The sequence below is a fragment of the Vigna unguiculata genome, chromosome 10 (assembly GCF_037176805.1).
Source record: "Vigna unguiculata cultivar grain cowpea cultivar isolate G323 ecotype 2 chromosome 10, ASM3717680v1, whole genome shotgun sequence".
NCBI classification, from domain to species: domain Eukaryota; kingdom Viridiplantae; phylum Streptophyta; class Magnoliopsida; order Fabales; family Fabaceae; genus Vigna; species Vigna unguiculata.
In genome coordinates this window covers 14,668,903-14,684,215 of record NC_140801.1, presented here as the reverse complement: position 1 = coordinate 14,684,215, position 15,313 = coordinate 14,668,903, and the positions used below count along the sequence as shown (strand labels likewise).

The 15,313-nt window shown below is 41.3% G+C and overlaps 1 protein-coding gene and 1 pseudogene across 1 annotated transcript; one reads left to right on the top strand and one right to left on the bottom strand.

Annotated features, from left to right (window-relative positions):
* Positions 1 to 175: 175 nt before the first annotated feature.
* Positions 176 to 7,890, bottom strand: LOC146882205 (uncharacterized; annotated as a pseudogene).
* Positions 7,891 to 11,805: 3,915 nt separating this feature from the next.
* On the top strand, positions 11,806 to 12,727 carry LOC146882204 (uncharacterized). The gene is made up of 2 exons (XM_085667323.1): positions 11,806 to 12,061; positions 12,171 to 12,727. The coding sequence occupies exons 1-2, from the start codon at positions 11,806 to 11,808 to the stop codon at positions 12,725 to 12,727; spliced, it is 813 nt and encodes a 270-aa protein (XP_085523449.1).
* Positions 12,728 to 15,313: the final 2,586 nt, after the last annotated feature.

The window sequence follows — 15,313 nt, the reverse complement described above, 5'->3', positions numbered from 1 at the left end:
ATTAGCAACTTAATTCCTGTCCAATTTCCAATTCTGCCATTCGTATTTAAGCATTTTTACAAAATTGACCAGAATTGACTGCTGACTTTGACCAGTTGACCAGAGTTGACCAGTTGACCAGTTTGACTGTCCTATCAGACGCTGACACGTGACGCAGAGTATTCTCTCTCCAGAATTAGGGTTTCTGCCCCTTCCTCATTCCTCCCTTGGTTGCGCGGCTGACGGCAATGGCGGCTGGCTTCTTCTTCTTCTCCGGCGACGCTGTTATGGTTGTGCGCGAGGAAGAAGATGGCGGAGCAAGGTTGTTGCGGCGTGACGGCGCTGGTTCGCGCAGATGGTGGTGCGTGGTGCGGCGGAGCTTGCGCGATTCCGATCTGTTCCTTACTGCTGGTGGTACGCGAAGGATGTGGTGCTCGTCGCGGTGGTTTCCGGCTTGGCGATGAGGATGCGCTGCGGAGAAGACGGAGGCGCGGTGGTGGTTGAATGCGTCCTCGCGGTGGTGTTGTGGTGGAGCTGCGATGGAGGCGAGAAAACGATGGTGGTCGCGCCGCTTCTGGTGCAGTGAAGGCGTTGACGGCGTAGTGCAGGGACGGTGGTGGCGGAGCAGTGGCGGCACTGCTGCAGTTGCGTGGTGGCCAGCGAGGTTGGCGGCGGCGGCTGTGTGGAGGGTGGTAGGGAAACTAGGGTTAGGGTTTCATGTGTGAGATGGAGGAGATGATGACATGGCAAGATCTGAGTGGTCAATTTGGTGAGTGGAGGATTATGACACGTGGCAGCTTATGGTTGGCTAATCTTAAAAGGTGGGGATTGCCACATGGCATGATCTGGTTTAGTGGAGTTTAAGTGGTAGGAGGGGTGCAACTTAGTGAAAACTGGCGGTGCAGAACAGGTTTTTGGTGGTCCATTTTAAAAGGAGTGTGCAAGTAAAAACTGGGGGTGCATTTAGCTCCTGATTTATTCTTTTTCAGAATTTCTTGATGTTGGACTTATTTTGTAACTTTGAATATTTTAAAATCACACTATTAATTGACCAAAAATAAATTCCAGCTGCATTAACAAACGTTAGAATATCCAATAATATTTTATGCAACTAAAATCAATTTTTATGCCACTTTTACCAAACTTACAAAATAAATCCAATAATCACAAATCCTAATTAAATCAATCTTTAAGCACAGAAAATTCAATTAAATCCCCAAATTTAAATATTAAATGAGGGCAAAAATTTGAACTCATCACACACCCACACTTATCCTTTTGCACTCCTGGGCAAAATTGAAGAATTTCAAAACTTTATTCTGAGGTCTTTTATTCCATATTTTCAGTGGATTAAAGAAATGAATACAAATGGAAACAAATCAATCTTCTAGAAATCATGTTGTCATGCACAAACAAATGGATAAAATTCTGTTTTTTACACATGAGTTAATCTTTTGAGTTTACAAGATAATCAACTATGAAAGAGAAACACTCAAGTTAAATATATATTTTCTCACCAAGATTCGCTCAAGTGTTTTGGCTTGTGTTTTCACTCAAAATACCCATGCAAGTAAACACTCTCAATGCTTAGCAAGACTCTAATATTCACAGCTTTCAGAAAACATGCATTCAAAAATCATGAGGACTTTTAACAGGTTATAATGAGGCCAAGGCAAAGGTAGGAAAAACTTTAGGATTTATGTGTTTTGGAAATAGTAAGGAAGAAAGATTTATAGAGCACGGTTTCAAAAACAATCATTCTTTACTTCTTCTTTTTTTTTTCTCTTTTATCCTTTGTTTCTCTTTTTCAGACAACAATCATTTTTCATTTCAACACTCTGTCATCAACAATTATTTTCCTTTTTGCCATTTTTACAACTTTGTGGGGGAAATACACACCCCCACACTTTATTCCTCAACCAATCTCAACATAATCCACTAGCTCCTTCTTTCTCCCTAAGGACAAACATGGTCTTTTTCTTTTCAAGGTTATGCAATATGCTCAAAACAAGAAAAAGAGGTTTAAGCTCAAGGGGCTACCAATGGATCAATGTTATGGTTAGCTTATTTGGCCAAGTAGCTAAAAACAAGAAATGCCTCAATCATATCAAATCATGCATGTTCACCTAAGATGCAAAACAACATAATCAAGCTAAACATTTGAGTACCGACAAGACATGAGCAAATCACACAAGAAAAATAGGCATGAGACACGGTAGTTCATCCTTACAATAAAGCTCAAAACTCACAAGGTCAAAAACTCTTTCACAAAAGATTTATTCCAGAAACTCTCAAATCAACTCAATCAGTAAATCACAGACAACAATCCACTCATAACACATGACTTTTATTTTCCCAGAATTATGACCGTTCCAATTAGTAAATCAAATCCAAAAATCCAATGTCAATATGTTTTATTGAAAACAGAAACTTTTTTTTTTTAATAAAAACAAACAGAAAACAAAATTAGAAAAGGAAAAACAAAACAAATAGAAAACAAAAACAGAAAAGGGGGAAATCTCCCCACACCCCCACACTTTATCCATGCATTGTCCTCAATGTATTCAATATGTATAAAATGCAAAGAAAAAGTATGAAGTCTACTTACCTCCTCAAGGTGGAAGGTATGAGGGAGAAGTCAAGTTCATCCCATCCATCGTCTTGTTCAGCATATCTTGATTTTCATTGAATATTCGAAGACGATGCCCATTAACTTTAAAAGTTCTTGTTGAGGATTCTTCCTTGATCTCCACTGCTCCATAAGGGAAGACTTCTGTAACAATGTATGGTCCTTCCCAAGTAGAACGCAACTTACCACTCATGTGACCAAGCTTGGATTTGTATAGTAACACCTTCTGGCCTACCTTGAAATCCTTTCTAGCCACAAGCTTTTGGTCATGGAACTTCTTGGTTTTCTCTTTGTAGAACTTTGAATTTTCATAGCTGCTAGCCTAATCTCCTCTAGTTCTTGCAACTGAAGCTTTCGCTCATTTCCTGCTTCTTCCAAATCCAAGTTGCATGCTTTCACGACCCAATAGGCCCGATGTTCAATCTCCACAGGTAGATGACAAGCCTTTCCAAAAACCACCCTGAAAGGTGACATACCTATAGGTGTTTTGTAGGCTATCCTGTGTGCCCAAAGTGCATCATCCAATCTTGTTGCCCAATCCTTTCGACTAGGCTTCACTACTTTCTCTAGTATCTTTTTAATCTCTCTGTTAGAGATCTCTGCTTGCCCATTGGTTTGGGGGTGATATTGTGTAGCAATGTGATGTGTCACCCCATACTTCTTCAACATGTTCTCAAGTAGCCTATTACAGAAATGAGTCCCCTGGTCACTGATGATGGCTCGTGGTATCCCAAATCTGCAGAAAATGTTAGACCTGACAAAACTCATAACAACTCGAGAATCATTAGTCCTTGTAGCTATGGCTTCCACCCATTTGGAGACATAGTCTACAACAAGCAAAATATATGAAAACCCAAAAGAAGGAGGAAAAGGACCCATAAAATCAATACCCCAAATATCAAATACCTCACAATATAGCATGGGTTGTTGAGGCATTTCATCCCTTCTTATAATGGATCTGGCTGCCCTTTGGCACTGCTCACAATTTTCATATACCCTCTGTGCATCTTTAAAAACGGTAGGCCAATATAATCCACAATCCAACACCTTCCTACCTATTCGTTGTGTGCCATAATGTCCACCAAAAGGAGACGAATGACAGAACTCAAGCACATGAGGTATCTCGATATCTGGAACACACCTCCTTATGACTTGGTCACTACCAATGCGCCATAAGATTGGGTCTTCCCAGATGTAGTATTTTGCCTCACTTTTTAGCTTGATTCTTTCATATTTGGAGAAAGAAGGAGGAATAGCAGAAACAACCAAATAATTAACAATGTCAGCAAACCAAGGTTCAGGAAACATACCTTTCACAGCAGTCAATGCTAGGAGGACTTCATCAGGAAAGTCATCCTTAATAGGAATGTTATCTTCTCCATTTTCAATTCTGCTAAGATGATCGGCTACTAAGTTATGTGCTCCACTTCTGTCTAGAATCTCAATGTCAAACTCTTGGAGCAGTAGCATCCATCTGATCAACCTTGGTTTCGAATCTGCTTTCTTCAGAAGGAATTTTAATGCTGCATGATCAGTATAAACAATTACCTTGGAACCAAGTATATACGGTCTGAATTTGTCCAAGGCAAACACAACAGCCAATAATTCCTTCTCAGTCGTGGTGTAGTTAGCCTGCGCTGTGTCCAACGTTCTGGAAGCATAATATATCACATGTGATAGCTTCCCATCTTTTTGTGCAAGCACCGCTCCTACTGCAAAGTTTGATGCATCACACATCAACTCGAACGGTAATGTCCAGTCAGGTGGCTGGATGATAGGAGTGGTGGTAAGCGCCTTTTTCAATGTATCAAATGCATCTTTGCACCTCTCTCCAAAGTCAAATACTACATCCTTTTGCAACAAGTTGGAGAGAGGGTTGGCTATCTTGCTGAAGTCCTTGATAAACCTCCTGTAAAATCCTGCATGTCCAAGAAAAGATCGAACCTCTTTCACAGAAGAGGGGTAAGGCAATTGTGAAATAATATCAATTTTAGCAGGATCTACAGATATACCATTCTTGGAAACAACGTGACCTAAAACTATACCTTGTTCCACCATAAAATGACATTTTTCAAAATTTAGAACAAGGTTAGTTTCTTCACATCTCTCCAAGACTCTAGCAAGATTAGACAAGCAATGATCAAAAGATGAACCATATACACTAAAATCATCCATAAAAACCTCAATACAATGCTCCAACAAATCTGTAAAAATACTCATCATACATCGCTGAAATGTTCCAGGAGCATTGCAAAGGCCAAATGGCATTTTCCTATAAGCATATGTACCGAATGGACAAGTAAAAGTAGTCTTATGTTGATCCTCTAGGGCAATAAAATTTGAAAATACCCAGAGAATCCATCAAGAAAACAGTAATGAGACTTACCTGCCAATCGATCTAACATCTGGTCCATGAATGGTAAAGGAAAGTGGTCCTTCCTGGTAGCCTGGTTTAGTCTTCTATAATCAATACAGACCCTCCAGCTATTCTGAATACGAGTAGGAATCAACTCGTTCTTCTCATTCTTGACCACTGTGATCCCAGATTTCTTGGGGACCACATGTACAGGACTCACCCAAGTGCTGTCAGAAATGGGATATATAATACCTGCTTGTAGCAACTTGGTGACTTCTTTCTTCACAACCTCCATCAGCTGAGGATTCAATCTCCTCTGAGGTTGCCTTACTGGCTTAGCATCCTCCTCCAAGAGTATTCTGTGCATGCAGAAAGAAGGACTAATACCAGGAATATCTGCCAAAGTCCAGCCTATTGCTCGCTTGTGATCTTTGATAACCTGCAATAGCTTTTGTTCCTGGTCGTCAGTAAGCAAGGCAGATATAATAACAGGGAGTTTCCCATCCCTTTCAAGATAAACATATTTCAAATGAGATGGTAAAGGTTTCAACTCCAAAGTGGGTGGCTGTTCCACAGATGGCAACATTTTATTGCCTAAGGTAATTTCAGCCACTTCAGCATCACACTTGGACGCCACAGAGGTATCAAATAGTGACACCGCGTCCTCAACATCACCTGTTTTATAATTTTCTCTTTCGTCTAAAATTGAGCCCGAAACATTCGAAAAAGAAAAATCCAAAGAAGAAGAAAAACCAGATAAAACGTCCAAAAGTCCAAAAGCATAATTGTTCACTACATTACTCAATAAATCAATACAAAACAAAGAATGGTCTTCAATTGGGTGCTTCATGGCTTCTAGCACGTTGAACTGCACCTTCTCATCTCCTATCTCCATAGTCAAGGATCCTGCATGCACGTCTATCTTGGTACGTGCTGTCATCATGAATGGTCTTCCCAAGATGATTGTGGTTGAACTCATTCCTTCATCATCCTTCATATCCAAGATGTAGAAATCTGCAGGAAAAATTAACTTGTCCACACGGACAAGCACATCTTCTAGCACACCTGCAGGGTTAACTGTGCTACGGTTGGCCAATTGAATGACCACACCAGTAGACTTAAGATGTCCAAGATGAAGTGAAGTAAAAACAGATAAAGGCATTACATTAATGGAAGCTCCTAAATCTAACATAGCATTATCAAACTTAGTACTTCCTATGATGCAGGGAACAGAAAACATACCTGGATCCTTACACTTTTGCGGCATTCTGACTACAGGCTTCTTGATTAAGCTAGAGACGTTTCTTCCCATGTTCACTACCTCTTTGTCCATAATACGCCTTTTATGTGTACATAATTCTTTGAGAAACTTGGCGTATTTAGGAATTTGTCTCACAGCATCCAACAAAGGAATGTTTATCTCCACTTTCTTGAAAGTATTCAGGATTTCTTTGTCTAACTCCTCCATCTTTTTAGTTTTTGGTTTCAAACGGTTTGGATAGGGAGGAGGAGGAGAATAAGGAGAAGGATTTTCAGAGGAAGTATTAGGGGATACCAACTTGGAGTTATCACTGGGTGTAGGCATCTCAGATGTTACTTGTGTTGCTTCATCTGATCTTCCTCTTTCATCATTAGGTACAACTTCATTGTCCTTATCTTCATCTTCTTGGGCATCCCCAAGACCTTGTATTTGCTTACCCGATCTTAAAGTAATAGCACTTACATTTCTCGGGTTGATTACAGTTTGTGCAGGCAAATTGCTTGAGCCTTGTTGAGACTTCATCTGATTTAACTCATTTGCCATTTGTCCAATCTGATTTTGCAAATTCTGATTGGTTGCTTCCATCGTTTGTTTCAACTCATTGATTTGTCCCTTCATCATGTCAGCCATCATTTTCATCATTGCCTCCATGTTTGAATCACCAGAGGTTGCCGCTGGTTGTGGTTGTTGCCTCTGTTGAGGTGGAACATAGACTTGTTGGTGTTGAAGCTGTTGATTTCCCCATTTCTGGCTGGGATATTCCTTCCAATCTGGGTTGTACTTGTTGGAGGACAAATCATGGTTGTATTGCTGCCGAGGTGGTCTATTATTGCCATAGATGTTTGCAGCATATGCCTGAGGTTGTTCATTGTCTAACGTCCCTGTCTCTTTTAACATAGAACAAGCCTCTGTAGGATGATTAGTAGAAGCACAAATTCCACATAAAGTAGAAGGGATAGGCTTTTTCTGTAAGTCTGTCAAGGTCCTTACCATGGCTGCTAAGTCATCCAACTTCCCTTCTAATTTCTTGTGATCTGCAACATATGAAGCTTCTACTCCATGGGTTCCCTTCAATAGAGTTATAGAATTACTCCTTGTGGAAAATTGTTGATGGTTTGACGCCATAGTTTCAATCAATTGTCTTGCATTTGTTGGCGTTTTGTCCACTAATGACCCTCCACTTGCAGCATCTATCATTTGTCTATCCATGATACTCAATCCCTCATAAAAGTATTGAATGAGGAGATGCTCGTTTATTTGGTGATGAGGACATGAAGCACATAACTTTTTGAATCTTTCCCAATACTCGTGAAGACTTTCTCTTTCTTGTTGCCTTATCCCATAAATATCTTTGCGAATAGCAGCAACTCTAGATGCTGGAAAAAACTTTTCCAGAATTAATCTTTTCAGAGTCTCCCAGGTATTGATGGATCCTGGCGGAAGGCAGTATAACCAATTCTTAGCGGCATCTTGCAGTGAGAATGGAAAAGCCTTAAGCTTGATATGTTCCTCTGTCACTATTGTAGGTCTCATGGATGAACAAACAACATGAAATTCCTTCAAATGATGGTACGGGTCTTCTCCTGCTAATCCATGGAATTTGGGTAAAAGATGGATTAACCCAGACTTAAGCTCACATTCTCCATCTGGATATTGGATGCACATGTTTTGAGTAATTGCTGCATCCGGTAAAGCCAACTCTCTTATTGTTCTTTCTTCCATTCTATCTTCTTGAATTTCTGGTTCAGGTGATGGATCAGAAGATATGTTAATCACCGGAGGTGATTCTAGCGGTACACTTTCAGTGGTAGGTTCAGATGATGATGGTGCTCCTTCAGTAGAACACCTGAGTTCAAGTCTCCTACGTGATTTACGCAAGTTCCTTTCAAGTTCTGAATAAAGTTGATAAAATTGACCCGGATTGGCCCGAGTCATGCACTATGCAAGTCCACCTGAAAGTGTTTCCCTGTGTGTTTTTTTTTCTTCCTATTCTTGTTTTGGAGAAAGATTTCAAGAAAGAAATGAGTTAAGATGTCGTTGGGTCTACTCCCAGGAAAGAGAGGTGCGTCACAATGGACAACTTAAATACCAAGTCTTTCCTAGATAGAGTTTTCCAAACTAGTCTCAAAAATTTCTTAAAAGAAATTCTTAATCAAAACAAAAATAGAACTTTACTTGGAGTATATTAACAGAAAACTAGATACTACAAAATAACAAACTATATCAAACGTATATGCGTAAAATAAAAATAAAAATAAATAAAATAAATAAATAAATAAATAAAAACAGAATCAAAATAAAAGAAATACTAACCGTATTCCCCGGCAACGGCGCCAAATTTGATATCGCTGTCGTTAGGCGATCAAATTACCACTACTTTAGCAACTTCAGTATTGCCAGTTTGTAGTGAAGAAAATAGTTAGGGTTAAGATAACCCTGAGTCGTCTCACAACGAATACGGAATTGATCTCAAATATCTGATTCTCAAAAATGCAATTTAAAACTAGCAACTATAAAAATAGGGGGGTTTTGATATGCAAAGAAAATGACACGGAAGATTGTAAACACAGTAATAGTAAATAGGTCAATTCCACTGCTTTTTCTAAATAAGATTCTTCATTGGTTATCTAGAGATTATTGTTAAATTAATTATTATTGTTGATTTACAAATAGATCAATGTAAAGACTCAATTCATTTGTTGGCATCCTCACTTTTAATCAAAGTACAGTCTCAATTAAAAGTGAGAATTGTTAGATTGTCCATAGTAAATTTAATCAAAGTATAGTCTCAATTAATTTTACTATGCCTAATCATGTCTATTCCTTTGTTTCTTTACCAAATAGAAAACTTAATTAATCAAAGTAAAGTCTTGACTAATTTTAGTTAAAGTAATTACCTCTAATTAAATTAAAGTCTCAATTATTGGCAAAAACTTATTTAATCAAATGAAAATTTCTAAACAAAATCAAAGTAAAGTCTCAATTTAATTTAAAAACCTTTTAACTCATATGATTAGCATGTATGTAGATTTAAAATCATTATTTTCTATTCGATTAAGAAGCAAAGGACATAGATAAACAAAAACCACAACAATAATCAAAATAACAAAATATATAAATTCATCTAACCTCAGAATCCATTTAAGAAATTACAGTGGAATCAACCCTTAAAGCTTAGCCCTCCATGGCTTTGATGGAATACATGATGAAATAAAGGAAAGAAAATAAAAGAAAGAATGAGAGATGTGGTGGAGACGGTATCTGCCAAAACCAGAGAGTTCTAAGTGTCTAAGCTGTCAGCTGTAAAAAAAATGTCCGTCCCCGTTTCTGCTCCCTTAAGTCTCTTTATATAGGCTTCCACTGGACTTTGGGCTTTATCTGTCAGTTGCTAAAATCTTTTATTTTTATTTAATTAATTAGCAACTTAATTCCTGTCCAATTTCCAATTCTGCCCTTCGCATTTAAGCATTTTTACAAAATTGACCAGAATTAACTGTTGACTTTGACCAGTTGACCAGAGTTGACCAGTTGACCAGTTTGACTGTCCTATCAGACGCTGACACGTGACGCAGAGTACTCTCTCTCCAGAATTAGGGTTTCTGCCCCTTCCTCCTTCCTCCCCTTGTTGCGCGGCTGATGGCAATGGCGGTTGGCTTCTTCTTCTTCTCCGGCGACGCTGTTATGGTTGTGCGCGAGGAAGAAGATGGCGGAGCAAGGTTGTTGCGGCGTGACGGCGCTGGTTCGCGCAGATGGTGGTGCGTGGTGCGGCGGAGCTTGCGCGATTCCGATCTGTTCCTCACTGCTGGTGGTACGCGAAGGATGTGGTGCTCGTCGCGGTGGTTTCCGGCTTGGCGATGAGGATGCGCTGTGGAGAAGACGGAGGCGCGGTGGTGGTTGAATGCGTCCTCGCGGTGGTGTTGTGGTGGAGCTGCGATGGAGGCGAGAAAATGATGGTGGTCGCGCCGCTTCTGGTGTAGTGAAGGCGTTGACGGCGTAGTGCAGGGACGGTGGTGGCAGAGCAGGGGCGGCACTACTGCAGTTGCGTGGTGGCCAGCGAGGTTGGCGGCGGCGGCTATGTGGAGGGTGGTAGGGAAACTAGGGTTAGGGTTTCATGTGTGAGATGGAGGAGATGATGACGTGGCAAGATCTGAGTGGTCAATTTGGTGAGTGGAGGATTATGACACGTGGCAGCTTATGGTTGGCTAATCTTAAAAGATGGGGATTGCCACATGGCATGATCTGGTTTAGTGGAGTTTAAGTGGTAGGAGGGGTGCAACTTAGTGAAAACTAGGGGTGCAGAACAGGTTTTTGGTGGTCCACTTTAAAAGGAGTGTGCAAGTAAAAACTGGGGGTGCATTTAGCTCCTGATTTATTCTTTTTCAGAATTTCTTGATTTTGGACTTATTTTGTAACTTTGAATATTTTAAAATCACACTATTAATTGACCAAAAATAAATTCCAGCTGCATTAACAAACGTTAGAATATCCAATAATATTTTATGCAACTAAAATCAATTTTTATGCCACTTTTACCAAACTTACAAAATAAATCTAATAATCACAAATCCTAATTAAATCAATCTTTAAGCACAGAAAATTCAATTAAATCCCCAAATTTAAATATTAAATGAGGGCAAAAATTTGAACTCATCAGTCTGCATGGAGGAAATGCAAACTCTCCAAACAAAATTCTGCAATGACTACACACCATCCACAGCAACCCCCCCTCCACAACCTTCCTGACCTGACCTGAAACCCCAAGAACCCCGACTACCCCACTTCAGCAGATATGCCCCTCTAAATGTCCCTAGATCCCGTCTCCTTGACGAGGCCTTACAGGCCGACCTCATCCCACCACCACACATGACGACCACTCCTCCCAACGTTGACATGACTAAATACTGCCGCTATCATCGAAATCACGACCACACCACAGAGGAATGTAAAGCATTCTAAGATAAAATTGAAGAATTGGTTCGTGCTAACCATTTCCGCTGTTTTGTCCGCAGAGAAGACCACCCTCCCCGATCCAATCACCAACCTCGTTCTGACCATCGACGCCTCCCGTGACTCTCGCCATGACAAACACCCAAGCCAACCCGCAAACCTTGACCCCCAACCGGCTCGCACCGACGTCACCTCTGCCCACCCTCCCCTATGCGACACTATTAACACAATCTTTGGTGGCTTTGCTAGTGGCGGATCCACCTCATCCGCCAAGAAAAGACACCTCCGCCATATCCAATCCATCAACCACATCACCCATTCTCATCACAGACGTCACATGCCCCTCACAACCTTCACAGACGACAATTTTCATGACCTTGATCACCAGTAAGATCACCCTATGGTCATCACCGTTGAGATAGAAAACTATGCCGTCAAGAAAGTCCTCGTCGACCAAGGCAGCTCCGTCGACATTGTCTATTGGGCTACGTATCAGAAACTCCAACTCCTTGACACCGCCATGGTCCCAAACGATGAACCAATATATGGATTCTCTTGGGAAAAGTTTCCACCCGCGGCTACATTGACCTCCACACCGTTTTTCGCGATGGCGCCCAGACTAAAACAATTCATATGCGCTTCCTTATCGTCGACGCACCTACATCTTATAATGTCCTCCTCGGCCGCCCTTCACTCAACACTCTTGGCGCTGTTGTCTCCACACCTTATCTGGCTATGAAGTTCCCCTCCCCATCTAGCGACATCCTCACCATTCATGGCGACCAACGCCTTGCACGCGAATGCTACATCGCCAGCCTACGCCCACAGCTTCCCATCCTTCAAACCAATCATATTGAGCGACCTCCCGACTTTGAGATCGCCTTATCTGGTGACGATCTACACCCTAGAGTGGGCTGGGATATCTGCCTCGAACCTGTTGAAGAAACCACCCCCTAGAGCTCCTTAATGGCCGCACTATCAAACTCGGTATTGGTTAGAACTTGAACAACGTGACATCCTAACACCCACCCTTGTCAATAACACGGACCTCTTTGCTTGGTCAACTGCTGACTTACTTGGAGTTGACCCTCACGTGGCATCCCAAAAGTTGTCCATTTACAAGGAGGCTCGGTATGTCTCCAAGAAAAAACGTAAACTTGGTGAAGAACGATGCCTCGCGGCCAAGGTTGAGGCCGAGAAATTGCTAAAAGCGAGGTTTATCGAAGAAGCCCACTACACCACTTGGCTCTCTAACGTGGTTCTGGTCAAGAAATCCAATGGAAAGTGGCGAATGTGTGTTGATTACACGGATCTTAACAAAGCCTGTCCTAGAGACACCTACCCCTTACCCAATATTAACCGACTTGACGACGTAGTAGTTAGTAACAAGGTCCTCAATTTTTTTGATGCATACTCCGGTTATAACCAAATTCTCATGGCCTCATCCGATATGAACAAAACCACCTTCATCACAGACGACGCCAACTACTTCTACAAGGTCATGCCATTTGGTCTCAAAAACGCAGGAGCAACCTGTAAGACCCGTGGAATTTAATTAATTAATTAAATAATTAATTAATAAATACGGGTGGGAGAATTAATTATGACATTAAATTATGAGTGGGATGATGTGGAAAAGTACTAGCTCAAGTGGTTGAGAGTACTTTGATTATGTGAGAGGACTTGGGTTTGAGTCCTATGTATGCCATTTTGTGTTATTATTTATTTTTATTTTAAATATATGATAATCATGTTGTGAAATAATATGATAATTGGGTCGTGATTGTTAGCATGAAATATGAATTGGTCTGATGGTTTGGTATTGATTTAGCTTTGGCATGGTGAGGGGTTCAAATCTTGGTGAACCTAAATTGAACATTTTTTTGTAATTTTTGGTTTTGGCATGAAGGTGAAGGGTTAACGTAAACCCTAGAGAAATGGCAGCCAAGGGGGGGGAGGCTGAAAAACGGATCATAAAGGGGTCCATGAATGGCAATAAACATCACCATTAAAAGGCCAACGTGAGGTAAAGGGAAGGGTTTTGGCAAGCTGGAAAATATACCTATAGAGAGAGCACGAAAATTCTGGAATTGTGTGAGGTTTGAGTGAGAGTTGAGGGGCTGAATAGAGAGGAACCAAGGAGGGTTGGTGATCAAAGGAGAATTTCCCAATTGTCAAGGTTTAAACTAAAGGATCCAGGTCAGGGGAGCTTCTTACGTTAATCTGATGTTGTGGTTTGAATTGAATGATCATTATACGTAAATTATGTATGGTTGTTACTTGCGCTGTGTTTCTGCTGAAATTCTGGAAATTTTCCAGAAACCGCCTAATGGGCTATACATAGCCGCCAAGCGGCTCATCCATTTTTACATGTGTTTTTTGTGTTGCTGGATGCAGTGCCTAGCGGTGAGGCCTTGTACCGCCAGGCGACTCAAAGCCTGTATCAGTTCTGGGTTGTTTTTGGATGAAGGGTCTGGCGGTATTCTTTAATCTGCCAGGCGGCGCGAATCTGTGATTTGATTTCCACTGTTCTGCACGTTCTGGCATGATTTTGATCGGGGGAAAATCACGGGTTAGCTCTTAAAGGATGATTTGACGCAGTGATTCATTGAAATTAATGTAGTTACGGGAGGAAATGAATGGAACAATATAAACTATATGTTAGGGTTAACAGGTTAGGAAAATTGAAAGAGATGGGTAATTATTGTGAAATTGAACTGTAATCTAACCTGAAAATGGTTAGAGTTAATCAATGTACTATTGTTATTAGGCTCCAGGTTGAAACATGGGGGCATCAGACTGAAACATGTGTGAGAAAGGGAAGAGTGCGGGAATAGGATAGCTGACGCAACAGAACTGGATATAGGTTCCAAAACTGGTGTGCCGCCTGACGGCCTATAGAGTGCCGACTAGGCGATGACGTGAGAGCAGAAACCAGATTGAGATGTTTGGGGATGTTGGGTCTGATCTGAATATTATGGTAACCATGAAGAGGGACAACATTGAACAAAAAGTGAAAATATCATTTTTGGTAATAACTTGGGAGCTGATGAGTAACTTAGAAAGGGAAGAAAATGAGAACAAATATGTGACGGGAAATCTGTGATCTTAAATTGGTTGGGTTGAAATACTTGACATAGGTTAGTACAAGTTTCACTAATTTTAGCTAGCTAAATTGAGGATTGAATTAGCGAGAGTAGCAACATTCGTATAAGAAACCCATAGTGTAATAGATTACAATGTATGATATAGTAGTGGTATGGCAAGGATGGACCTAATAGGTTACCACCCATTGATGGAGATGTTAGTCATAAGCTTTTAAGAGGTGCAGAAATTATATATGAGATGAGTATGGAGAGTTTGAGGAAACCAACCCTGTCTATGATGGAGTGGAGAAATCACATGAGAGTGAAATCAGGTAAAATCACACAGGACGATAAGGGAATCCTATTATTTATTTAAGTGAGTGTGCATGCCAATGGATTTTAAAAATGGATAAGTGTAGGAAGATCAATACAGCTCGTAATACTGGTATGGCGCCTGCCGGGGATATTGAACCGCCAGGCGATAGCAAGGGATCAGTGGGGTTCTGGACTCGGTGGCACCTAGCGGAGGGGGAGGTTCTGCCAGGCGATAGCGGCGGGAACAGTGGTCTCTGAAGCAGCGTCCACCTGGCGATGGGGATGATTTCGCCAGGCGGTTGTTGTAAATTGTGTAATTATTTTGAGGCGTTTGGCGCTTGGCGGTACGTGTCCCCCGCCAAGCGGTCTGGAAGCGGATAGCGCCTAACGGTACGTGTCCCCCGCTAGGCGATTTGGCTGCTGTAAGTCCTAAGTATTGGAGTTTGTAGGGTGATCTACAAGGCTTTTGGTGAAGCCTCAAAGGTAAGATTACTGGGTTCCTTGAGTTGAGCTCGGAACGTATCCCTTGAGTTGAGCTCGAGATAGGGGTTAAGCATGTACATTCCTCGAGTTGAGCTCGGAATGGCATCCCTCGAGTTGAACTCGGGATGGCGGATGAACACGAGGAACCCTTGACTTGAGCTCGGGTTGGCGAGTGTTTTCGGTGTGAGTGTGCTGGTTGTGGCCAGTACGGATGGGTCAGACAGATTGCCCTCCTTACTTAGTACAGATAGGTTGTG

Excerpts from the sequence above, each read along its gene's own strand:
- LOC146882204 (XM_085667323.1), top strand. The coding sequence starts at position 11,806 with ATGCGCTTCCTTATCGTCGACGCACCTACATCTTATAATGTCCTCCTC. Across the intron at positions 12,062-12,170 it reads CTTTGAGATCGCCTTATCTG|AACTTGAACAACGTGACATC; the intron begins GTGACGATCTAC and ends GGTATTGGTTAG.